Source organism: Mustela erminea, chromosome 13 (assembly GCF_009829155.1).
Source record: "Mustela erminea isolate mMusErm1 chromosome 13, mMusErm1.Pri, whole genome shotgun sequence".
NCBI classification, from domain to species: Eukaryota; Metazoa; Chordata; class Mammalia; order Carnivora; family Mustelidae; genus Mustela; species Mustela erminea.
In genome coordinates, this window is record NC_045626.1 from 16,131,769 (window position 1) to 16,158,855 (window position 27,087).

At 50.9% G+C, this 27,087-nt stretch overlaps 1 protein-coding gene across 5 annotated transcripts in view; it reads left to right on the forward strand.

Moving 5' to 3' along the window:
* The window catches only part of CCBE1 (collagen and calcium binding EGF domains 1), a 226,020-nt gene that overhangs the window by 192,255 nt on the left and 6,678 nt on the right, over nucleotides 1-27,087 (forward strand). For all 5 annotated transcript variants that reach the window (XM_032311026.1, XM_032311025.1, XM_032311029.1 and 2 more), the window contains 5 exons: nucleotides 4,057-4,191; nucleotides 6,213-6,365; nucleotides 15,591-15,694; nucleotides 21,142-21,262; nucleotides 26,904-27,043. In XM_032311026.1, coding sequence (XP_032166917.1) covers nucleotides 4,057-4,191; nucleotides 6,213-6,365; nucleotides 15,591-15,694; nucleotides 21,142-21,262; nucleotides 26,904-27,043 — 653 coding nt within the window. The remainder of the gene's footprint in view (nucleotides 1-4,056; nucleotides 4,192-6,212; nucleotides 6,366-15,590; nucleotides 15,695-21,141; nucleotides 21,263-26,903; nucleotides 27,044-27,087) is intronic.

Genomic DNA, 27,087 nt, shown 5'->3' on the forward strand with positions numbered 1-27,087 from the left:
TTTATAGTTCTGGAGGCGAAGTCTAAGACCAAGACCCTGGAAAGCTCCATGTCTGGTGTGAGCTTTCTGATTCATATAGCCACCTTCTTGCTGTGTCCTTGCGTGGCTAAAGGGGCGGGGGAGCTCTCTGGGGCTTCTTTATAAAAGCACCAAGCCCCTTCATGAGGCCTCTACCTCATGATCTAAGTCCCTCCCAAAGGCCCCGCAACTCAGACCATCACCTTGGAGGTTAGGATTGCAACATGTGAATTTCAGGAGACATAAGGATTCCATTCATAACACACATCCAGCTTCGTTTTTGTGGGAAAGTATTAGTACTTGACTCATGGTTGTTTTAAGAATCTTCCCACATGTAAGGTACTTGGAACGGAAGCCGGCTCTTAGTAAGCGTTTGATGAATAGTGGTTCCTGCTGTTGTTTTTAATAATAACCACGACCTGTGTGGTGAAGGCATTCAGAGCAGCAAGTCTTTGGAGCGGGCACAGAGCCCAGAGGATCCAGGGCCATCCGAGGGGGTCTCAGGAAGGAGGGGGAGCCGGCAGATCAAGGAAGGCTGCCCAGGACCTGGACAAGCGGGAGGAGGAGCGCTGCAGAAGATCCCAGCGCTGATCCAGAGAACCCTAAGAACTGTCTGGAGAGCGCGAGATTGGTTTGCCTGAGGCGGGGCGGAGGCGGGTGGGTATTGGGAAAAGGGTTTCTTCACTCTCCCGCAAGAAGCTAGGGCTCCGCGGAGGACCAGGAGCCCAGCCAAGCCAGCTTCCGTTCCATTCTCTCACAGAGAGCACTTTCTTGTCTCAGTGAGAAATAAATGAATCCCCCCACTCCCCGACGTATACCGCTCTCTTCGGGTAGAAGAGCTCACTGAACCATAGCTGGGACTTTTGAGAAAGCTGCTTTAGGAAGGTTGGTTAGGAAATCACTTTCCATAAGATGGTTTATGTGGCCTCGGGGCTCTCTGAGACTGAATTTCTCACTGCCGGCCAGTTCTGTTGGTTAGAGCATGGTGGGGAAAAGGGGGAAAAAAAAAAATCCACAAAATGCACAAAAATGCAAAATAATTGCATTCTTTTATAAGCCAGCTTTTCTCAGTCTGCAGCTGTGTCCTTTATATTTCCATTGGCAGATACTAAGAAAATGAAGTTTAGGCCAGTCTATTTAAGATCCCAGCTAAAGACCTCGCCCGGCCTAAGTAAAAACACATTACACGGGTACCACCTATTTAGGGTTGGATTTTTTTTTTTTTAAGATTTTATTTATTTATTTGACAGAGAGATCACAAGTAGGCAGAGAGGTAGGCAGAGAGAGAGGAGGAAGCAGGCTCCCCACTGAGCAGAGAGCCCAATGCGGGGCTCAATCCCAGGACCTTAGGATCATGACCTGAGCTGAAGGCAGAGGCTTAACCCACTGAGCCACCCAGGCGCCCCTATACTTAGGGTTTCTTGAAAGGTTAAGTGTTGTGGCCTCAAACATCAGAGCCTAAAAGTAGTCTCCCTTCCCCCTCAGCAGGGTCTGTGGTGCCCGAGAACAGCATAGCCTCGCCATAGCTAACACCCTTACTCGCCTCTGTTGCCGTCACTAGAACACTTCAGCATTTTCATCTGTGGGAATAAGTCTGTGTGTGTGGGCTTCTTACCGAAGATCTCTGTAGTCCTAAAGATGTCCACTAGGAAGAACGCCACTGTACAAATGTGGAACTTCAGGAAAGATAGCATATCTGTTAGGATTGTCCAGAGAAACAGAGAGAAGCTTATTCAAAGGAATTAGTTGACGAGATCGTGGAGGCGAGCAACTCAGAAGTCCATAGGACAGGTTGGAGACCCAGAAGAAAGTTCCAGTTGGAGTCGAAAGGCCGTCTGCCTCCGAAATTCCCTTTCCCCTGGGGGAAGTGGGGTTTTTTCCTAGGAAGGCCTTCACTTGATCGAATGGGCCCACCAACATTTTGGAGGGCAAACTGCTTGTTTCAGGCTCGACCGAATTAAATGTGGATCCCATCTAACAAATATCCCCACAGAAACATGTAGACGATACTTGACCAAATGTCTGGCTACTGTGGCCTAGCCACATTGACTCAGAAAATTAACCACTGCGGAGAGTTATAGAGACTAGTATTTCTGAACAAGTGTGCTGAGGAGAAGGGTGCGTTTAAGACTGTCATTGCCTCACATGTGTGTCTCCAAGTCAAAAGTCAGCCGCCCTGGGCCAGATCGGACCCACTGGCTCTTTTTGTAAATAAAGTTTTATTGAAACACAACCATACTCCCGCACGTAAGTATTATCCATGGGTGCTTTTGCCCTGCCACCGCGGAGTGGAGGAGCGGTTGCCAGCCTGATCTGTTCTGCCGAGACTTATTTTGATTTTCCAAGTGATAGGATAATCTGTCTTATTTTGATTTGCCAAGTGATAGGATAATCTGATTTGTTCTAGCTCGACAGTTATTAATGGAGCATAAACTGTGGGAAGAGAGTAGTGCCCGTCCCTCCAGGGGACACAGTCCTTGCCACATACCCAGACAACAGTAAGAGCTACTCATAAAGGAAGCAGAAGACCAGGTTGAGCTTTTACTGTGTGGCGGGGAGCGTGCGGAAGGCATCATCCCAGGCAACCTTCATGAAAGCACCGTAAAGGCTGTATTACTGCCGCCCCGGTATATGGGTGAGAGGCTGAGGCTGAAGGGACTCAGGGTCACAAAGAGAGTAGCAAGGTCGGGAGGGCTGGCTGCAGAACCCATACTCCGCCCCATAAAGCGGCATGCTTCCTAGCCTGCGCCAGAGTAGGCCTGCCAGAAATAAGGCAGAACATGGGAGCAAGAGAAAAATACAGAGCACAATACATGGGCTGGTTGGGGGCCCCTGGGTGGCTCAGTCAGCTAAGCACCTGCCTTTGGCTCAGATCATGATCTCAGGGTCCTGGGATCAAGCCCTGCATCGGCTCTCTGCTCAGCAGGGAGCCTGCATCTCCTCCCCACCCTCCCTCTCTGGTCTCCCTGTCTCAAATTTTTTTAAATCTTTTAAAAATAATAATAATAATAATAAAAACCATTGGCTCCCTAGAGGTGATAGTTAGTGGAGGAAGCCATGTTTGACTGGCAGGAAAGCAGACGTGCCATCATCACAGAAAGGATTTAGGCGGGGCAGCCTTCCAGGTCCTCATGAGAGCGGCACGATGCCTGCCACAGGGACCCCGCCGGCGGGGAGGCTGGCCAACCCACCCGTTCCACCTTCCCGTGCGGCGGAGCAGACCAGGCCTAGCCCGCGCCCGAGGATCGTTCATCTGTCAGCACCCAGGGAAGACAGCGCAGGGACTGAGCTGCTGGCTCTGGTCCGGAGGCCAAGGCGGCGCAGCCTGCGCTCCTGACTTCCAGCCAAAGTCCCTTCAGAGGCTTGTTAAATATCCGTTTGTAAGGACTGGGAGGAGGAGATGTTTTAATTCTCTTCAAGTCGGAGGCCATCCAGAGACCTCCAGCCGTTTCCAGCCCCTCCTCAGCATGCAGGGTCTGCACACACACACGCACACCCGCACACTCACAGAGACACACACAGGCACTAGGCCCGCATCACTCACACCAGCCCTGTTCCAAAGCCTCCCTCCCGCCCCTCCTCGCCTAAGTGACCTCCCTTCCTCGAGCTCTCCCACGGTGCCTAAGCCCCTCACCAGGGCCTGCTGTTCTCTGATGTGCATCTGGAAGGAGTTCCCCGTCTCTACCGCAGCTGCTGAAAAAGCCCGGACAGGCCGGCAGGTGCTGCTGCAGGGCCAGGGGCCATCCAGATGAGCGGCGGACCCCAGGGGATGAGGAGATGGCCCGGGGGAAAATCGCAGGGATGGGGGTTTGCCTTTCGCCATGGCTAGCCTGAGCACCAAGCTCCCAGACACAGTACTTTTAAAAGGCAGCCCGAGGCCCGAAGGCTTAACGCCCCCATAAACAGAGCTGGGCACGTCCACAGGCCCCGAGGGGACTGCAGCCAGGAGGTCTGTGCCAGACCCAGGCCCAGCGCCGCCGCCCTGTCTGCGGAACGACCGTGGCTGACGTGAGCCCACCCTTACCCTGTCTTTTACAGATTACGACGTGTGCGCCGAGGCCCCCTGTGAGCAGCAGTGCACCGACAACTTCGGCCGAGTGCTGTGCACCTGCTACCCCGGGTTCCGGTACGACCGGGAGAGACACCGGAGGCGCGAGAAGCCCTACTGCCTGGGTGTGTTGGCAGCTCCTGCGAATGTTCCAGCCCCTGGGCTGGTGGTTCGGTCCTTTCCTGGAGACACGCCATCCCTGGGGCCAGCTCCCCGGGCGGCTCTGATCTTTGTTTCTTCCCTTACGTCCCGACACTCTGATAGTATCACGCCAGCCGTCACTGCCTTGTTGGAACCAGCCTCGGCTGAGGAATTCTTCCGGGAGCTGGTACCTGCGAGATCCCAACAGGCAGGGAGCTCGGAGGGCGGGAGAAGGGGAGCATTAGCAAGTGAAAACAAGAACAGTGTCAAACGGGAGAGAAGTGGCAGAAACGTCAAAACACAGACAGGCGAGACCCCACATTCTCTCAGAAGGCCAGGCAGAGAGCCGGGGGACAATGTGGCAGGCAGACTGGCAGGGAGGCAGCCACCTGGACTGCAGCTGAGCGGGCTCAGCACTGTCGGTCGCCACCGGCCACGTCCTTCCCGCGCTGGTGGGGCTGTCCAGGCGTGCCCTCTTCGCCTCGAAGACGGGGTGATGGTGATGGTCCCCTGGAGCCACGTTTCCAAGTGTGGTGGGTCCGTGGCTAACCTGCCTCAGAAACATCTGGGGGGTCCTTGATTTCCAACAAGATTCCCAGCCTCGCCTCCAGGGCCTGAGGGTAGGTCCGGAAATCTGCACTTACACAAGCGTCTCTGGTGACGGCGTGCACAGGCGAGCTGGAGATTGAGCTGGAGGGTAGCTGAGGAGCAGGCGGGGGGTCCAGGTGGAGACTAAGTGAGCTGGGATGAGGCTTTAGAGCGTCCCACTGGAGACATTCTAGACATGGGCCTCCTAGGTCTCCAGGTGGCACTGATGGTAGCTCCCTGCACTGACAAAGAGGGGTGAGACCACCAAGTGGCTGGACCCGGGACCTGTGGGGCCTCCCACAGGGAGCATGGTGCCCCATGCTGTCGCCCTGAGGTCCCAGGCATGGGGGCTCTGCTTTCAGTTTGTGGGAGCTCCGGTGTCACACTTAGTCCACAGGCAACAGTGCATACAGCCAGGGGACCTTCCAAAGGACCACGCCCCCTGGCGTGCCCAGGTGGGTCCCAGGCAGCTGGTCCTGAGAGGGGCTGGGGCGTCACCTGCATCCTGAAGTGCAGGGCTGAGCTCTGTCTGCCCCCCTCCCCAACATGCACACAGGACCGAGTGTCATGTCGGTCCCCCTCAGCGCCAACCCCTGATGTCTTCAACCAGGGAGCAGGAAACAGACCGGGGCCTCCCTCTCTTAACCCGCTGGGAAACAGTTCCCCATTCCGCGGGGGAGCGAGTCTGTGATGTGCACGGTTTATGTGGACTCTGACGGGTAACTTGTTTGATGGTCTCATGGCTCGTTTCCACCACTCACAGGCGGTCCGTCTGGGTCATTGATGACCCCGAAATTTCCTGGGGAAAACTCTCCATTAGATCCATTGTGACTATTTTCTTTTGCCAGAAGTGACTTTTCTCAGATTTCGTTACATTTCTTAACTGGGGAGGAGCCATTCGTAACTGACCTTGGGTCACCATCCTGCTGCTCCGAACCTAGAGCCGTAAATGTGGGGAGTGGGGAGGACACCAAAAGAAAAAAACCCTTAGCCCACTCGGGTCCTTGCAGAAAATCATGGCCCTGATGCTTGCTTTTCAAGCAGTGTTGCTCTCTGTCCACTCATTTCCTCTTTTGAGGAGCCCAGCCAAGTATTTCAGGCTGGCATCATGTTCATGTTTTGTAGATGGGAATTTCGAGGGCTGGCATCACTCACCAGGCCACGTGACATGGCAGTGGCAGAGCCCCGACCAGAAAGCCTGCCACTGATCAGCCTGGCACCATGGTGACACGGCCCGGGGCACTCCAGGTGCGCTGGCTCCTATCTCTAGCATCCTGCTCTAGTGCAGCCTTCCCTGACCAAGGCTGGCAGAGGGTCCTTTACAGACGTTCATGGGAGGGCCATGCCGAATGTCATGGGTCGTGTGGGAAGAGCGTTCTCTGAGCCGGAGCATTCTCTGCCTTTGGTCCAAACCCAGATATCGACGAGTGTGCCACCAGCAACGAGACGCTGTGCGCGCACATGTGCATCAACACCGTGGGCAGCTACCGCTGCGAATGCCGGGAAGGTTACATCCAGGAGGACGACGGGAGGACGTGCACCCGGGGAGACAAATACCCCAATGACACTGGTGAGTGGGGCAAGCCACGTTTCCCCATGGGTAGGCCCTTGGGAGCCCACCGGGGCGGGCTTTCAGCCACTGACATTAATTTGTGGGCCAACTTGAAAATAAGCAACAAGAAGGGGAGCAGTGGGCAGGAAGGGGCGTTTGCACGAAGGGCAGGTGGGACCCGGCTTAAGAGAGGGCTGGGTCACAAGGTGCAGCCCCAGTGGAGTGAAGCTGGCAGTGAGGGTTGTGAGCTGGTGTGTCTTTGAGGAAACGCTCCACCATGTGGTTGTGTGTGCTTAGGTGGAAATCAGTAGAACTTAGCTAGGTGCTGGGACCACACTCAGATGAGCAGAGAAGAGGCCAGGACTCCATGTTTCTCAGAGAATGGGTTGACTATCAATAGGAAACACGTCCTGTCAGGTCCACGCATACATCAACGCTGCTTAACGTACAGCCCACACTCTGTGCCTGCCCAGAACTATTTGTTACTTGGTTTCTGATTGCATAAAAACAGACGTTGAGTGTTCAGGCGTGTTTATACCCATTTGTAGACACCGATCCAAAGATCAATGCTTGTATTTTGTTGTCTTTTACTAGTCATTGGTTTTTATTGTGTTTTGCAAATAGTCAAGTGCAACAAGGTTAAAAGCTGGCCTTCGGAGTTTGAGAAGCTGATCCACATTTCATCAACCCGATTCAACTGACATGTCTCTCACCCGGGGAAACGATCAGCTCGAAGGCTGGGTCACTCCTTTAAGCCTGGAAGAAGGAGTCTCTGTGCTCCTGTATCCGACACTCACAGGGCGGGAAGCTGCTCCCATCTTCCTGTGCTCGGGGCACAGCTCTGACCCATCCCTCTTGGGAGGAGACAGGATACTGTCTGTCCAGAGAGGGAGGCTGGCTGGGCCTTGGACTCTCTCTGAGTGGGGCAGGGATTTCTGGGCAAATCATCTGTACTGAGAAGCCAGGGAGCTGGGAAGGCTGAACGGTGTGGACACTCAGGAGAAGGTGACTCTTGGGTGTAGCCCAAAATTACAAAAAAATGTGGAAGACAGTTGCCATCAGCTGAGGACAGCAAACAGCTGGGGGACAGCTGCTCACATGGAAAAACTACAAAGCAAAATTCTGAGAAGGGGCTGGTTGAGTCATGAGGAAGCCACCGTGTGTTAGAAGTAGATGCAGAATGTGTCTGGAGCCATCTCAGGATCGGGCAATCTGGAATAACATGAATGCATCAGCGGGCCTGGGGACACTTCTTCAAGTCTAAAGCATGTGGAGTCTGCCTGCCCAGAGGCGCTTCGAACAGGGACGAACAGTCTTTTGGGTAGAAGGGTTGATGGAGGAAAATGTTTGCAGGCCTATTTTTTTTTTTTAATTCAAAATTAAAGTCACTTCATTTTTGTCCCCTGACAGAGAAGGTGGGAGAGGGGCAGGGTCTGGAGCTTACCTATTGGATTATCTCCTTTAATGAGAGGAGATTATCCTTTGAAAAAGTGTAGCCTTTTCGCCACTGACTATTCATGGGCCAACTTGAACATGAGCCACAGGAAAGCAGCTTTCTAGCTTTCATCTGGGGGTGGGATTTGCAGCTCTGCTCCGAGCCAGGAAGCCCCGGGACTGCGCAGCCGACTCCACTGTCTCTCTGCCTTATGTTCCTGTCCAGGTGAACCCTGTTTACTTGGGCACAAAGGGTAGCGTTGAACAACCCAACCTAGACGCTAACCCTCAGAAACCGCAACCACAGATGCTTACTGCTCGAGTGTCGGGGTGGGATTAGATAGGACGGATCCCCAAATAACAGGACCTAGCCTCACCTGTGAGCGGTTCCCACCTGGCGCTGGTCTGCCCGGGCACCCGGCCTTTACCTCACAGAGAACCAGAGAAGCCGGTTGGAACTTTCGGAGACAGCATGAGAGTTTGCCACTGAAATGTTCTTTGGTCTGGGGTGGCCTCCCTGTGTGACGCTGTAGGGAGGGCTCCTGCCCGAGCACAGGGATAAGGTGGGCCCGGTCGGAGGCACTCACCTCCTCCCTCCTGCTTTGGCCGTGTAGACCCCGGCGGGGGGCCCAGCAACAAGCCGGGCCGAGAAGTTGCCCTTGTGTCTCTGAAGTGAGCCATCTGTTGTGTTAGGTCAGTCCTCAGAACACAGTCCTCTGTTTCCTTCCCGGAGAAATGACTTGTACTACTTTTTTTTTTTTTTTTTAAGATTTTATTTATTTATTTGACAGAGAGAGATCACAAGTAAGCAGAGAGGCAGGCAGAGAGAGAGAGGAGGAAGCAGGCTCCCCGCCGAGCAGAGAGCCCGATGCGGGACTCGATCCCAGGACCCTGAGATCATGACCTGAGCCAAAGGCAGCAGCTTAACCCACTGAGCCACCCAGGCGCCCTGACTTGTACTACTTAAAAGCTTTTAGTGTGTTACACTGAACTACACAAGTTTTAGCACGAGAGAGCAAGTTCAAGAGATCAGGAGTTTTACTTTAGTGATGAGCAGTGATTTCTCTGGCTAAGAATTCTAGGAAAAACTGAAGCAGTTGTAATGAGAAAGGGTGTAGATCTGCAACTTTCTTTTGTACCTTCTCTCATAGTCTTTTCACTTAAAGATGACCTATTTTCTCCCGACCGTTCATTACAGCCTTTCCCCATTGCGTTCTACAGAGCTCGGGGTCTTGTGAGCTGCAAATAAGCCTGCCTTCCTTCCTTTCTTTCTTATTTTTTTTTTTCTAAGACTTTATCCATTCATCTGACGGAGAGAGAGCTCAAGTAGACAGAGTGGCAGGCAGAGGGAGAAGCAGAAGCAGCCTCCCCGCGGAGCGGGAAGCCCAATGTGGGACTTGATCCCAGTACTCTGGACAATGACCTGAGCTGAAGGCAGACGTTTAACAACTGAGTCACCCAGGTGCCCAAGCCTTCCTTTCTTTAGAAGCATCTGCATTCAGATGTTTGGGGAAGAACACATTACTATCCCCACTTAGGGGTACATGGGCCAAGTGCATGAATGGCTCAGAGAGACTGCCTTTTTCAAAGATGTTAATTTTGATTAAGCCTGAAATTCCCCCAAATTATTTTCTTAAGAAAGGCCTATAAACATCTCACAGACAAGAGTGCCCTGAAAAATACAGTTTGGAAAGTTCTAATGTATTAACCTCAAAGGCCTGAGCTCTGGGGTTGAACATGGTAGATCGTCTGGTTGGCTTTCAGGCAAAGATGTCTTCATCGCCAGATGAAGCAGCCGGAAGTCCAGAGGGAAGCCATTTGCTACGAATTGCAGAGCCTCTGATGAACAAAAACAGGGCAGGAGTCCTCCATCCTGCCACACGGAGAGACTGTTTGTTCCTGTTTCCAGTGGCTTCAGTGGGAGACGTCTGTCTAATTAGCAAGAACCGCCTGGTGCTTCTACCGCCAAGCTTTATTGTCGCACAAAACTCATTTACAGATGAGCCTAGGCTGCAAATTCCCTTTCTCCTCTCTCTCTCCAGCCTCTTCTTCATAGAACAGCTACAAACAGTTTAAAAAACAAAACAAAGCCAAAGCTGAAACAGCACTGTCTGTTGGCTCACACTGCACACCCTCCCTTCCCGGGCCGCTGACAGCAGCATTAGAAAAAGAATTTCTCCGTATTTTTCAGTTACCGGTGTCTATTGAGTTCACCACACACGCACATGGGACAAGCATTTGGTTTTAGTGTTTTGCTAAGAAAAACATTCCAACCCCAGTAACCAAGGACATCAGGAGGGAAGGGACAGAGAGGAGGAATCCAGACCCGTCGATAAAATTATGAGCAAGGACAGGCATGTCGTAGGCCGTGAGTGTGAGAGTCTTAACCCGAGCGATGAGCCCCCCAGAAGGTGGGGGGTCGCTTTGATGGTGCTGGCAACAAAAGCAAGCACCCTGGACGCGTTGCTTTGACAGGGCTGCCCTGGAACATTCCATGGCCTGGGGGCTAGGAGAGCTGGCCGCAGGAGCAGCTGCGGTACTGACCATGGAGCGTGGCTGGGCGGGTTCCGGGCCCCCGCTGCCTGCTCTGTAGACGGTACAGGAGTGTCAGACTGTGTGAGCTCTGCAGACCCTCTAGCCCTCCCATGTTCCTTCCAGAATGTGGTGGGGTATAGCGTGAGTCACCTAAGCCTGACCAGTCCCAGCACTGCCCTCATTTCTTTGTCCTTCATCTAAGTGAGCCCCAAGGCTCCAAGAACTAGTTGATGCCCAGCTTCAACAGCTAAGCCGAGAACGTTCCTTACTGTATCTAGCAGATGAATCAGGACCAGGCAGATACTCAGCTCAGCAACCGGAGAAGTCAGGGGCCAGGCAAGGCAGCTAAGCAGCTTCGTCTGTTTTGGACGGATTAATAAACCTAATATTTCATCGTGGTTATTTTTTTGATGAAGAGATAATGATGATTGAATGTGAACACATGGAACCTAAAACCTCCCCCCCCCGCTTTTTTTTAACTTTGCATTGTCTAATGTCTGTGACGTTATAGTCCGAGGAATTTAAAATCAAACACAGCCTCAGCTCGCTGTTAGAGAGAGCAGTGGGGGGTAAAAGGTTGCAGCGCACACGCAGGCCTGGCGGCACGAGCCCCTGGCTACCTGGCCAGAACGGCGCGCTCGGTCGCTTGCTTACTTTGAAATTATGTAGCCGGAGCCCGTGTAGACACCCGAGGGAGTCTGTGCAGCACTGATGGGAAGACAAATTAGGGACACATTGGCTCCATAGTAATGAGCTTACTGCCCTGTTTTTCAACTTCTGTTTACTTTCTGATAGAGCAACCATGACCCTCCAGCAGTTCAAAGCGTCGGGGACAGCCAGGTGTTTCATGTAATTTTCAAGATCTGCTAATCCATAGATCAGTGGTTCTCCACCCGGGAAGCTTTAAAAATTTCTGATACTGTTCCCTGGCTGCAGCCCCCAGGTGGGTGGGGTGCGACATAATGGGATTTTTTTTTTTAACCTCCGCCCTCTCCCCCCCCTTCATATGGGGGAGTTATAATGGACCACCGGCATTGAGAACTGCCGGCCAGGGCACAGTCCTCCACGGTCAAGCTCCAAGAACAAACAAACTCTGTTCATTGGTGACATTGCTCATGTGCAAGGTGTTGGGAATATCCTTTAGTTTCTGGACTTATTGAAATATTATTAATATGGTATCTGAGGAATTTTTTTCTAATGCTGTGGGGTGCCTAGCCTGCTCGGCATTAGTAAAAATTAGAGCTCTATGCCCCCATGTGGCTAATGAATGATAATGCACCTTTAAAATCTGATCTGGTGGGAGCAGAGTGTTGAGTAAATCCTTCACTTAAGGTGAGTGTGGTCACAGTTTGAGATGCTCGGTGATCGCGGCATGAATTGCTAGGACTGAAAACATGCAGGATCAGAGATGTCTTCCCAGATTTCTAAATGAATTATTAACGTGGCGTACACGAGATTCTTTTAGCTCCACGTTTGATATTACTGTAGACAAATTGCAGGATAAATGAGCCCCAATTCAGAACAGATCGCATGTTCCAGGCCTGCACACACAATTTATCCTAGAGCTGTCTGAGAGCTCTTTCCAGAGGATGATGTAAAGCCCTATCCCACATCTGTTATTTTGTAGGAAATTCAATACCCCCAACAATAACACTTACGGAGCACTTGTCATGTACTGGGCACTGTCCTAGGAACTTACAGGTCTGTCTTCCTTGCTATCATGGCAGTCACCCAGGTGATAAGTGCCTTTGTCATTTTACTGTTGGAGGAACATGCCCAGAAGCTGTGGCTTCCAACCTAAAGGATACTAAGTGACAACATCATGATTTAAGCACCAATCATCTGACTCCCCCAGAGCCTCTGCTCCCTGCTACCCTATTACTCTGTGTCTACAGAACCAACACAGTTCATCTTGATGTCTGTGTTCCAAAGATTACACAAAGTGATGAAGAACAGACCAGGCGTTCTCAGGTCATAGTCCCGCCGCAAAGCTTACTCCCTGGGGGAGTGCTGGCTGAGCACATGTGTGCTTCAGCGTCCCATGGAGGGCTTTGACAGATCTGTGCACTCGGCCCCAGTCCCAGGATTTCAGATTTTTGGCAACAGGTGCCTGGGCAGTGACGGTGCTGCTCCTGCTCAGGCGGTCACTCTTGAAAACCACTGCCCTGGAGTCTGCCTCCCAGAGAGCACTCAGGGACCCTGAACAGAACACCCCATAGCCAGCTCGCTGCCCTCCTCCACAATGCTGGATTCAGGACCTGCAAGCCCCCAGCCTGTGCACACAGGCCTCTGGAGGAACTAGAGCAAGTTACTTTCCTTATCTATAAAGGAGATTGAAACCAAAATACATCCATGCTAATATTCCATGATCTAAATGAAGTAGAGTCTAGAACCTGGTAGGGAGGTTTATTCTAATCATGAATATCTCAGGTTGCATTCATCACACCCACACTTAGAAATTCAGCTGAGTATATAGTATAGTATATTTCTGAGAATATAGAAATAGGAAGATGGGCTTCTAACTCGTGTTCATGATGGCCTGGCTCTGCCAGCGGGGCTAGTTCCTTACAGAGGTCAGTCGCAAATTGTCAAGCAGGTGTCCTCATCTGTTTTTTGCATTCTCAGGGCCTCACGTGGCCTGGCAAATAGCAGATGCTCCATGGGTGGACGAGTGGGGGAAAGAGGAGGGATGGACGTGCGGATGGACGCACAGACATGTGGACGAGCGAGAGAGGTGGGTTACGGGACGGGATGGTATAAATCGACCAGTAGATGGGGCGGAAGGGAGGAACGCTAGGTTGGCCGGGGTGGACGTCCTCCAGCCGTCCTTCAGCGCTGACAAACCTAGTCAGCCTGGAGCCGGGGTCCCCTATTTATGCGGGGGTCCACCGCTCCCTGCCATCAGCACAACCAGAGTTGGTGGGGCTGTCGGTCTCCCCCGCCTAGTGAGCTCTGCATGGAAACATCCCCGTGTCACTCAGTTATGTTGGCGACGGATCCTCACAGGAGCCCAGGCTCTGTGGGCAAGTAGGACTGTTTGGCACACCACACAGGGACAGAGGGCCCAGAGGAGATTGCCTGATGTGTAGAAATGGTGTTGGACTCAGATTCAGGGAACCGCAACTCTAAACCCACATCAGTCAACTTGTGAGATGACTTTCAGGTACCAATGTCCGTTTCCCCTCATTCTGTTCGTGTTAATACTCTCCTTCAAAACTTCTGGGATTCTCCGGCAAAAGCAAAGTGAAGGGCTGGGTAGGTCTGAAGCCTGGGCCCGGCACTGGTTCCCATGTATTACCAGCAGGTGGCATGGCAGCTGTCCCACAGGCAGGACCTTCATTTAACCCTCACAGTCACCCTCCGCTACAGGAATTATTCTTCCGTGTTATGGTTGAGGAAATTGGGGCTTGTCGAGGTCGGATAACTTGCCCGAGACTCCTGAGCTAGTCATGCCAGAGCTGGGCTGCGCAGCGGGGACAACAGCCCCTGGGAAACCACGCTCTTAACCAACCCAGTTGACCTCCTCTGAGCAGAGACCTTCCCCAGCCTCATAACTCAGCTCAGTATTACACAACTGTAGGGGGAGTCAGCGTGACTCCCCAAGTGTACCAGCTAACCATGCTGTCGGTGGGGAGCGCCCAACCGGACAGCCAGCCCAGGAAGCGGGGATGAGCAGGGCGGTCACGTTACCCGGCATACGTAGGTGGATTTAGAGACGGCTGCGCCCTGTAGCTCCACGTGCTCTTTCCAGCCACTAGAAACCTGCGCTGTAGGTTGACTGGCCAACCCAGTTGCTTACGGTAACTTAAAGATGGAGCCTGCTTTTCCTGCTAAAACCTGCTGGCTTGAGAAGTGTGTTCCCAGCACGGGTACTCCAAGCCTCGGGCTTCCCGTGACGTGCAGGGATGAGGTGTGGCGGGTGAGCCCCGCAACGTGCTGCAGGTAAATAGAGATTTCAGTCACCAAGTTGCCCCCAGACCCTCTTCCCTCCCAAAGAACAGAAACACTGGTCACCACAAAGGTCACCAGGCATGGGACTAGCACCATAGGAGAAACCAGCCAGGCCACGTGAGGAAGGTTCATGAGAGCATGAATGCCCAACTCGTCTACCAGTTCGCTAGCTCTGCCACAGACCGTCACCAGCTGGGTGGCTTCAAGGACAGAAATGCATCCTGTCCGTTCTGGAGGCTACAAGTCTGAGACCAAGGCATCAGCAGGGTTGGTGCCTTCTGAGGGCCGTGCGGGACAATCTGTCCCGTGCCCCTCCCTGCTTCTGGGGCCTTCGCCAGTGATCTTTGGCCTTCCTTGGCTCCTGCCCTATTGCCTGATCTCTGCCCTCATCTTCATGCGGTGGCCTCCCTGGGTGCGCATCTAGGTCCTGATGTCTCCTTTTTCTACGAACACCAGTCCCGCTGACTGTGGTCCCACCTGCAACAGTAGGACTTCGTCTTATCACATCAGCCACGACCCTACTTCTGAATAAGGTCACATTCTGAGGTCCTAGGGGTTAGGGCCTCAACCTACGAATTTTGGCAGAACAATTCAACCTGCGATGCTCTGCCTCACACGTAGCACGTGCCCTCCTCGTGACCTCCCCGCAGGTCCAAGTCTTAGGTGGCTTGACCTCCAGGGCCACCATCCACTCCGCAGGTTAGCATAGAGACCCCCGCCGTCTGAGCGGACACGTGGTGAGTGCGGCCTGAGGTCAGGACCACAGTATCTCTGTAGAGAAAGGACAGGCTTTGTGGAATGTCAGACCTGGGTCTCGATCGTTGATAGGTTTCTGTGAATTGGGACCACAGAGAGGGCTTCCCAGAAGAGGGGGAATAAGAAAAGCACAAGTCAAGGAGGACAAGATGTGGCTTAGAGGGACGTTGCTCGGCTGTCCCCAGCTGCATTCCAGACAGCATGGTGAATGCTGGCCTTCAGATGGAGGAGAATAAATCATGTCAGGTTGGGAGATCACACTTCCTGAAAAGCACTGACAAAAGGTCAGTAGTTTCCATGTTTACTCCTGCAAGAGGACAATACTGGGGTGCCTGACTGGCAACAGCTGAAGCCAGAGTAGGGGGAGCCAGGGGCGGGGGGTGGGAGCTGCCTCCATCTCCCCCCTGACCCAGGTGTGCGGCCAATGACCCAAGAACTGGCAAATCACAAGCCTCCCTACCTCCCTCCCTCCCTCGGCCCATTGTCCACGCATCCTCCTTAGGGACTGCCATTTGCGAGGCTGGCTGTAGCCTCCTGAGCCCACCCAAGCCCTGTCCCCTCCCGCAGGGCACAACGAGAAGTCCGAGAACGCAGTGGAGGCCGGAAGCTGCTGTGCCACATGCAAGGAGTTCCACCAGATGAAGCAGACGGTGCTGCAGCTGAAGCAGAAGGTACGTGCCTGTCGTGTTCGAGCCGGGCCCCGCAGGAAGAGGACTTGACAGAGGAAGAACAGTGAGAAACAGTAAGACAACGAGTTGTCGCCCACGATCTCCGTGAACGTTCAGGAAGGTCGCTGCCAGCTGGGTTGGGACTGAGACTTTGCTCCGACGGTCCACCCTCAGAGCTGCTGTGCAAAGGGCAACACGCCCATGAAGGCAAGAAAGCGATCAGTTAGGTCACTGTGAAGCGGGGCTCGAGGTGGGGGGCGCGTGGCAGGGGTGTAAGGAGGTTGAGCTAGGACTATTGAAACCCTGGGTAAAAGGAAGGTCCAGACACACGGTCCTGAGGCCGACTTTCGCAGTTCTGTCTCATCTAACATTCTGGTTCGGTTTTACAACGAGAACAGCCTGTCTGTAAACATCCGTAAGCAGACGGCGAATTTCCGTAGCGGCTCTCTTTTTCACATTGGAAAGCCGCCGTTTGGGTGCCTCGTGTCAACAAGAATGAGGGCTGAGTCACTTTCTAAAAGGCTCCCACGCATGCCGCAGAGACTATCAGATTTCTAGTAACATTGTTATGCTGTGAGTAATGCCCCCGTGACGGATCTGGGGACCTGATTTCTTGAGCAACCGTCCTGGCCCCGGCTCGGTGGTATTTATGATCCCTCAGTTCTCCAAAATCGCGCTTGTGCTGAGAATCGTAGGGGTTTGTTTGTTTAATGGCTTCTGCCCGAGGCTCTTAGCACATCAAGGAGGTGTATGTAATCTGTTTAACTTTGTTACTCCAAAGGGCAAAGGGTAAGCATAAGACAATATGGCTTTTCTATGTTCCACAAACACACACGCAGCCCTTCGTGAGAACTGCTGCTACCAGGGAAATAAGCCGATCGATAGGCAGAGAAGGGCAGTGGCTTTGCTGGTCTTTCATTTGTTATTGGCGAAGATCTGTCCATGTATCCTGTACACAATCCGAAGCAGTCTGTGATCCAGTAATCTGGAGATCAGGCGGAACACTCTGTAAGTGCAGCACGTAAACACATCCCACACATCCCCTCGGTTAAACTTGGATTGATGTCACCATTTATTGAGCAAATCCAAAAACGGGTCCAGGAAAGAAGTAAGTTCACATTTCATAGGCCAGAGGATTAGGGCTCGGGGGAGGCAGTTGCTTAGTATCTTAAGACCTAAGGCGGCTCTCTGCTTCCTCTCCTGGAAGGTTGAAAATCCAGGAGCTATAGGGAAGCTTTTTCCAGCCCGGAGGATCGTCAGAATAGTGCAGTGCCACTAAATCCCACAGGTTGTTTGGAAATGCAGTTGCTAATCAGTATCTGGCTTTCCTGTCCTAGAACCCACCACCTTGAAAGACTGCTGTAGAGCTCCAAACCATCCAGTAGCAAGTACTTCTTAGTACTCCAGTAACTCATGTAGTGACTCTCACGCACTTAGTACTCCAGTAACTCTCACGTACTTAGGACTCATGCAGTAACTCACACACTTAGTACTCCAGTAACTCTCATGAGGTTAACTCCCATGTAGTTAATACTCCAGAAATGAGTATGTGGTAACTCTCACACACTTAGTACTCCAGTAACTCATGCAGTAACTCAGACTGAAATTGGTCCACCTCATTCTGAATTCTGCAAATGCATCGTTGCAAGTCTGAGCTAATACTGGCATTTAAAGAACATCATGATGAGCAAATCACTTCTAAAGGCATCTGTAAGCATGTGTTGCATTCTGTAGTTGATAGAGGAGTCTTACATCCAGGATCTCATTTAATTCCCAGCGTGACCCTGTAAGAAAGATACAGGTATCCTCAGAGAAGTCAAGTCACTGCCCAAGAGGCAGGCCACGCTTCTGCCCCTGTGCAGGGGACAGGATTGTCTATTGGATTTTAACTTCATCTCACTAGGACAGATGCCCTCTGTTCTTTGGAAAGAATGTAGGACATCTACCCAAATACACTTTGGCCAAGAAGTAGGTACCGGGTGTCCTGGACCATGGCCAACCCCATGGTAGAACATGGTAGGCAAACATGCTGAATTGTGAGGTGAGTATAGTCAGTAAAATCCCAACTGTGGGGAACTCAACAGTTCCAGAACCCCCATGGGTTCCTTGGTGGGTAAATTGTAAGGAAAAGAAAGGTAGAGCAGTGACCTGCAGATTAAAAGAAATTTTAAAAACCTGTTATTTTTGTAGAATGACCAGGACTAAACCAGAGTGTGTGGGCATGCATGGTTAGGTTATTTTTAACTTATTTTTAAAACACAGGAAGTCATTAAAATCACGATAGCGGTTACTTTTGGCAGGGGGAGGGGTACAGGAAGGATGAGACTGTGATTGGGTCAGAGCGCATGGAGGGTGACTTCTGGTGAGTGGCTAAGATCCGTCTTTTTACTTAGGTTTCATTGAAAAGATACATGCCTTATACTCATTTGCTAGGATATAGATTTGTGGGGTTTCCAGATTCTGCGCTTTCATTTTCTGATAAAAAGTTTTTAAAAACTGTATGCAGATGACTCTTTGGGGGGTGGGGGGGAGTGTTTATGCTAGAAAGAGAGATTTGGGAATAAGTAAAATATCCGTCATTTACTTCGTAAAGAGGGCACCAGGCCTGTCAGTGGGGGGGATGTCTGAGGAAGCAGCCAGTTTCCAGAAAGCCCCTTGGGCTCCTGCTGCATGGACTTTTTGATTGGGGGGTGGGGGGCGACTGCAGAGCATGACTGATGACTCAGGAAGGGTTTATTGAGCATCTACTATGCAGTCCACTGACTGGGAGATGAGGGAATACGGGCAGTGCGGAATCAAGCCCTGCCTTCATCAGCTGTCTTATCTGGGCAGTCAGGCCCGCAGTGTGAGTCCACCAACAGCTGCCACGTGGCGGGGAGCAGACAGAGCCTCCAAAGTTAGAGGTCAGTGCAGGTTCAGAGGCCTGCGCCCACCTGCGCCCCACCGTCTGCCTTTGCACATTGTAGCACCGCCGTTAGGGCCAGGCAAATAAATGGCTTCTCAGTCGTTTGTGACCTCCTCTGCTACCTTGATTGAGCTGCTCTGCAGAAGGGCCCTTCTCAGGACACCGGGAAGCCTGAGCCATACCGCAGTGACTGGAGTCACTGCATCGCTGGCAGCGCTGAGGGAGGCAGCTCGCTGTGGTGTCGGGAACACAGATTCCAGGGCCACATAAGCTAAGTTTACATCTTAGCCCCGCTACCTGCTGGATGTATGACCCTAGGGAAGTGACTTAACATCTCCGTGCCTCCCCTGGATTAAAAGGGGAGGACAATAGTATCTTTGTTTTCGTGACCATCAAATGAATTAACATTTATAAAGGACTTGAGACAGTGTTTGCTACTTAGAGCTTTGTAAATGATTACCAATCAACATTTTTTTAAAGATTTATTTGAGGAATGCCTGGGTGGCTCAGTTGACGGCTGTCTTCAGCTCAGGTCATGATCCCAGGGTCCTGGGATCGAGTCCTGCATTGGGCTTCTTTCTCAGTGAGGAGCCTGCTTCTCCCTCTGCCTCCTGCTCCCCCTGGCTGTGTTTGCGCACATCCTCACTCTCGCTGTCTCTCCCCCGTCTCTCTCTCTGACAAATACATAAATAAAATATTTATAAGTAAATAAATATTTACTTGAGAGCATGAGCGTGGGGGGAGGGGCAGAGGGAGAGAACCTCAAGCGGACACCCCACTGAGCGCAGAGCCTCCTGCGGGTCCCAGTCTCATGACCCTGAGATCACGACCTGAGCTGAAACCAAGAGTCAGAGGCTTAACTGACTGAGCCCCTCAAGAGCCCCTAAATAACATTAATTATATGCATAATGTTAATTATATATGCTTACGAAGTGCTTCACAGCAGCACCTGCCTGATTCTTACCAACAGCTCTATGAGGTAGATGCTTTACTACGAAGGTCAATATGAGATAATGATATTCGTGATTCCAGCAACTGGAGTCCAGGCTAATGTAGACTCTTCCTACATTACTATGACCTTCGCAAACACCTGCGTCCCACCAGCCCACCCTCTGCTGTGTTTGTGCAGCAAAGACAAGCCAAGGACCCTGGACATCTGCCTCCAAAACCCTAGCACCTTGACTTTCCACGCATCCCGCTGATGCATCGCATCGGGGAACTGAAGGGAACCGGGCTGTAACCACCCAGCAGGAGGTCAGACGGGAAGCGGAGACATTTACTGGATCACCTCATGGCTTTTCCTGGGGAGCAAAGGGAGCTGATCCCAACCCCCAGGCTTGAACTCTCAGATCTAAAGACGGCTGTGGGGCGTCAGAGCACTCCAAGGCTAGGGAGGAGCTCTGCCACACTATTTCTCCTGGAATCTCTTGCTCTCTGGGCACAGGGTTTCCAAGCAGGGCCTCCTCCAGGAGGATACAGGGACAGATTGTAACATGTTCTAGAAAATCTCAGATACTTGGTTTCTATGGGCCTCCAGGATCCAGAGTAAGCCTTCTGGAGAGGTTAGCTATGATCCCATAAATGTGCCTTTCTCCCCCTGACTTTGCCCTGCCAAATTAGCTTCCTGGAAGACAGAGACTCGAACTACCATTCACTATGTTCCACTTACTATGTCCCAGGTCCTGTGCTGGGCACCTAACCTACATTTCCCATTAAATCCCCACAGCCCTGAAGGTGGGTGGTGATGTTCCCTTTATTGGTGACCAACTGTAGGTTTGTAGCGTTCGGTTCTCCCAGAAGGTCTCATGGATTCACACAGCTTACCTGACCTCAAGGACCATGAAGGTCATCTGTCTGGGTGGCCCCTCTGGCTTCCCCTAGAGTGAGCTGCTCATGACCTAGGATAGAAAGCGAAGAGGAAGCCTCCATGATACATTTTATGCCCCCATTTCAGAAGTTACCCCCCATCACTTCCGCCATTTTCCAGTTATTGGAGGTGAGTAAGTACAGCCCACCCTCAGAGGGCGGAAGTTAGGCACCACCTTTTGAAGGTAGGAGTGTCCAAAACTTTGCGGACCTGTTTTTCCATCCTGGGCACTGTTGGCCACTTGTTCCCGAACACCTGAGTGTGTAGGTGAACCGCAGGCCACCTTCTCGGTCCTGGCCCCCAAGGCTGAGGGGCCGTGTCTCGATCGCCATTGTCACCTTATAACCAAGCACAGGGCCTGGCACATAGTAGGTACTAAATAAAGTAGCAAATGGAATGTCTGAAACAGGTCAATTCTATCAGTTTGGTAATAATGAGTCAGTGATGATATCTAGACTATCTAGAGCCTGTCCAGGTTTATCCACTAATCAGCCAAGGGATCTCCCTCAAGTCATGTTCACCGGGAGGCCTCTGGATTTGGAAGCAGATCCCCAGACCCCTCTGAGGATGGAGGGGAACGACCACCAGAAGGACCGGCAGCCCCTGCAAACACACAGATGCCACCGTCTTCCTGGCCTGGAGCCGTCACTTCCTGACCAGGGATCCTCTGCCTTACAGATCGCCCTGCTCCCCAACAGCGCTGCCGACCTGGGCAAGTACATCACCGGCAACAAAGTGCTGGCCTCAAACGCCTACCTCCCGGGACCTCCTGGGCTGCCTGGGGGCCAGGGCCCTCCTGGTGAGTGGGGAGGAGGGCCGAGGAGGGTGACGGAGCCACGAGCCGCGGCCTTCCGGAAGCCACCATGGGTGGGGGCCGGCCCAGGCTCAGACTGTGAGGGTGAGGGCAGCGGCGGGAGTCGGGGGAGCTCTCAGCCCCCTGTCGTGAGAAGCCTGGGGGCACTGGGTCCTCGAGCCTGAGAAACCCTCATAACCGGGAGAAATCGAGAAGAAGGTCATTGTCCTGGGCTTGCGTAAGATTCTTAGAGATAATTTTCAGTTACGGAGAAACAAAATGAAGACTTAATTTTGAGTGTTAATGTGCAAAAATAGAATTGGGTGAGGAACCCACGGGGGCACGTCAGCCAGCCGTTAACCCCCCACGGCCATCCCTGTCCCTGCTACTCCTCAGCCTTTCTTCGTCCTGCCCCTATTTGTGAACACACGCACATCTGTGTTTCTTTATATGATTACGTATGTGTGTGTGTGTGTTTGCATCCATCTATTTTTCTTCGGTCAACTTTACTGAGATACAAGTATACACAGTTACATGTACCATTCTAATCAGTCCAACAAGTTCTGAAGAAAATAAACATCCCCCATCAGGTGCTTACTTACCACTACCCTACATCAAGATACAGAATATTTTTATCACCCCAAAAAGTTCCTTTGAGCCCCTTTGCAATCTACCCCCCTTGTCCCCAACTGTAGGCAACCACTGACCTGCTTTCTATCACTAGTTTTTTCTGTTCTAGAACTTCAGAGCACTGGAATCTCATCACGGTGTGCTGCTTGCCTGGCTTCTCGCATGCAGCATTTTGCTTTAGGCATCCACCATCATCACTTGAAGACAATCCCAAATGTCCCATTTTTCCATTAGGAAGTACACAATGAGAACTTTATTTTTCTTTTTAACAAATGTTTGGGAGGGGTTTTCTATATTTTATTTTTACTAGAAAAAGAGAGAGAAAGAGCACAAGCACACAAGGAGGGTATGTGACAGGAAGAGGGAGAGGCAGACTCCCTGCCAAGCTGGGACACCCCCCGCCCCAATGTGGGACTCAATCCCAGGACCCTGGAATCATGACCTGAGGTGAAGGCAGACACTCAGCTGACTGAGCCACCCAGACTCCCTACAATGAGAACTTTAAAAAACAGTTACATGATGTTTTCTATTTTATGAGGAGTCCCTCCACAGATAAGATAGATCAACAGAATCTTATCCACACCAATAAAGGAAATGATGTCAGTGTGAGCAGATGAGTCTAAAACACAGACTGCCTTTTCCCTGATTATCATTGCCTGGTAGTGTGCTAGGTGTTATGAGTGACCTCCTGGCCTTCCAGTGAGAAAGACAAGAAACAAAGAGCAAAAGCAAATAGAAGAAAACAGTATCTGCTTGCCCCTAAGTTAGTGAAAAGGAGCTCCCTGCTGCGGGAGCTTACGGAAGGGAGAGACCACAGTGATGGTCCGCAGGGATCCCAGGACCTGGGTCGGACCCGGACATGGAAGAGTGGGACAGTTTGTTCAAGCAGGAAGAAGATGGACAGATTTGAGACCGAAAGTTCACCAACAACAAAGGCTCCAAATTCTTTCCAGACTATTTATTTCTTCTCTTTTTCACTTATATCTTAATCTCGTTTCTGCCAAACACAGGTGCCCTGGGTCTCAGTCTATACAGGGAACAAGGACTGGTCCAGGACCTTGGTTTATCCTCTTGCTCATGCCCTTGGCCTGAGGTCCTCTGGGACAGGTGGAGTTTTCTCCAGCCCCTCCCACAAGCAGCCTCTTGCTGTTCCTAAGTAGATGTGGGTTTCCTTGCAGATTGATCCCAACTCGGAGTTCCCACCCTTCTCTAAGAGTGTGTTCTTGCTCTGCTTCCCGAGAGGAAGTTCATCTCCAGGCCAGTCTACAAATCACTCCAACAAGGACAGATGAAGGAGAAACAAGGGTGCCATTGGCTGGCTGTCTTTTTAATGAACGACTTGCTAGCTTTCCTTTCCAATTCTGCCGTCTGGTTTCTAACAGTTTGAGCTGTCCAGGGTCCTTGATGGAGCAGGGAGTAACAGAGGACTAACTTCAGCAATGGACTGTATCCTTACTTTGTCCTCCAAGCCTTTCTTTCTCTCTCCAGCATCCGTTTGCAATATCCTCCATTGAGCTGTACTGGGGCAGCTAAAGACATAAATCAGGTTTCTCTTACTCATAAGTAAAAGTCCAGTCCCAGGGCTTATGATGAATCGCAGACTGGAGTGTCAGCACGGGAAACCACACAGGGTTGGAATCCTTTGTCTTTGGCGGGGAGGGGGTGGCCGCTGCTCCCCGAACCCCACTGTTATGCATGAGAGGTTGCCATTTGTCCATCCAAGCCCCACATCCCAAGGACACTTGACACACAGTGATCTCTGAAGTTCATTGATTGTGTAGATAAAAGCAAAATGTTACCTCTGGCCTGTCCTTGTGCTACTGGAGGTGAAGTATTTTTTAGTTATAGGAGGAATCCGGTCCCCTTCCCAGATACACTTTTTCAGGATGTGCCTGGAACCAGCGTTGAGAGTCAGGGTGTGAAACGTGTTTGGAGAGAACACTGACTGCCTTTAACTTTGGCCTAATTATGCTGTGAGCTAGAAGAAGACTTCCCCAAATATGAAAAATCGGAAGTTTTTGTTTCTTAGATTTGATTTGTTCTGTTTTCCGATGCCTGAAGATTATTGCATCCCGTTGCTGTGTTTTGTCACTAGTAGGAGCTAGCTTGGGATTTTCAACAAGTATGACTGTATGCATTTCAAACAGACATTGCTGGTGAACGATTCTAGCACAGCAATCAGCCCACCGTCTTCACTGTGCTCACTTGATGTGAAACGTTTCCTAAAGAGTGTGTATGCACTTGGGAGTCTGCAAGTGTGTGCACAATTAGGACATAGCCCACACCTGACAGAGTCAACAGGTGAAAACAGGTTAAAACTCACGTTGTTCCATATGCAAAAGAATGAAGTTGGACCCTTCTCTTGAACCATATATAAAAATTTACTCAAAATATACTGAAGATCCAAATGTAAGATCTGAAACTATAGAATTCCTAGAAGAAAGCATAGGAGAAAAGCCTCATGGTGTTGGATTTGGCAAAGATTTCTTGGGTTCGACACCAATGTACAGGTGACAAAAGCAAAAATAGACAAGGGGACTACATCAGACTTAAAAACTGTGCAACAAAGGTTCTAAACAGCAGAGTGAAAGACATTCTACAGAAGGGAGAAAATATTTGCAAATCATTTATCTGATAAGGGGTTAATATCCAGAATAGGAAAATTAAAAAAAAAAAAAAACCTACAACTCCACAATAAAAAATAACCTCAATATAAAAATAAGCAGTGGGGTTATGGACATTGGGGAGGGTATGTGCTATGGTGAGTGCTGTGAAGTGTGTAAACCTGGCGATTCACAGACCTGTACCCTGGGGGATAAAAATATATTATATATTTATATAATAAATAAATAAAATATAAAAATAAGCAAAGCAAAGGTGCCTGGGTGGCTCTGTCATTAAGCTTCTACATTTGGCTCAGGTCATGATTCCAAGGGTCCTGGGATTGAGCCCCACATCAGGCTCCCTGCTCAGTGGGAAGCCTGCTTCTCCCTCTCTCACTCCCCCTGCTTGTGTTCCTTCTCTTGCTGTGTCTCTCTGTCAAATAAATAAATAAAATCTTAAAAAAAAAAAAAAAAACAAAGGACTTGAATAAACATATCTCCAGAGATGGTATACAAATGGCCAACAAGCACGTGAAAAGACACTCAATACCACTCGTCATAGAGAGATGCAAACTCAGCAAGGCATCATTTCACGTCCGTCAGGAGAGCAACTGTCAAGAAAAGAACAGGGGGCGCCTGGGTGGCTCAGTGGGTTAAGCCTCTGCCTTCAACTCAGGTCATGATCCCAGCATCATGGGAGCCCCATATCAGGCTCCCTGCTTGGCAGGAAGCCTGCTTCTCCCTCTCTCACTCCCCCTGCTTGTATTCCCTCTCTCGCTGTGTCTTTCTCTGTCAAATAAATAAATAAAACTTAAAAAAATAAAAAAGAACAGGACAGGTGTTGGTGGGGATGTGGAGAAAAGGGACCCCTTGCACCATGTTGGTTGGAAAACAAACTGGTGTAGCCACTGCGGAAAACAGGGTGGAGGTTCCTCAAAAAATTACAAGTGATATTAATATGACCCAGCATTCCACACGTGGGTATAATATCCGAAAGAATCAAAAGCAAGATTTCGAAGAGATGTTTGCATACTGTACGCCAAGCTACCTGCATCCCGCAGAGGATGCGTGGGTAAACCAAAGGTGGTATATACAACAGGGGAATGTCATTCAGCCTTAAAAGGAAGGAAAGCCCTGTTGCACGCTGTAACACGGATGATCTTTGAGGACGTTCTGCTAAGTGAAATGAGCCAGTCGCAAGAGACGAATCCCATAGGATTCTACTAATAAGTCATCGAAGCAGTCAGGTTCATAGAGACAGGAAGTAGAGTGATGGTTACCAGCGGCTGGGGGAAGGGAGATGAGGACTTGTTGTTCAGTAGGTACAGAGCTTTAGCTTTGCAGGATGAAAAGGTTCCAGAGATCTGTTGCACAGCAAGGTCAATGTCCTTAACTCTACTAACCTGTCCACCTTAAAGTAGTTAAAATAACCACCTCTGTGTGTCATTTACTACAATGAAGAAAAGAATTCTCCTAGCACTCACCCCCCCTTCCCCCGCCCCCTGCCCCCGGCTGACATTCAGGGCCTAAGGCAGAAGCGAATGTCCTGAGGTCTGCACCCAGGTGCTGCCCCACAACTTAACAGCCACGCCAGAGAGACTGTTTCCAACTCTCCGTGTGCATAGGTGAAGGTAGGTGAGGCCTGTAGGTCAGTTCCCCGTCAGCCTCCGTGATTAGTATGGACACGCGCCGGCCCTCAGACAGCCACAAAAGCAGCCCTACGGCTTGATCCTAAACTCCAAATACCCCCAGTGCTCTGTCACATTAGGCCACAGAAAAGAAATAAACACAAAACCCACCATGTCTACAGGGACCTGGCCGGTGACACAGGTGAAGAAAGGGGCAGCCTGTGAGCAGCGGGGAGTAACCAAACCATTGTGCCAATGGCGAGATAGTGGTCCAGGCTTTAGTTCTTCCCATCTTCAAACAGATGCCAGAAATCCAGATTTCTGTAGGAAATCTCCCAGTTTTTAAGATGTCAGGAAATTCAGAGAAGAATGGTACCCGTAAACAACTACCTAAACCTGTATGGAGTGTGTGTGTTGTGTAGATGTGTGTATGGATACAGTTATATACATCTATATTTGATGTACAGCTAATGTATATATTCATATCTAATATATACACAGAGACATTGTATAGTATTGTGGTACACAATGAAGTAAGCTGTTAATTCTCTTACAGAGAAGGGGTGTCGAGATGTTTTTGGAGAAATGTGGTCTACAACGATTATAGAAGGATGGAGAATTCTGATCATGTTAAGTTTAAAATGCCTGTAGGGTGTCTTAGAGACGTCAGAAGGCAGATGGCAGATCGCAAGGAGACATGGCTGCAAAGAGCTCCCCGACACCCTGGGCAGCCAGAGCCCCTGTCCTCATGGGATGTAGATCTAACGAGCTCTTCTTTGATTACAGGTTCACCAGGACCAAAGGGAAGCCCGGGCTTCCCCGGTGTCCCAGGACCTCCCGGGCAGCCTGGCCCGCGGGGCTCGATGGGACCCATGGGACCATCTCCTGATCTGTCCCACATTAAGCAAGGCCGGAGGGGCCCCGTGGTCAGTATTTTATCAGAGATCCACTTACTGCTGCTGGGGACAAC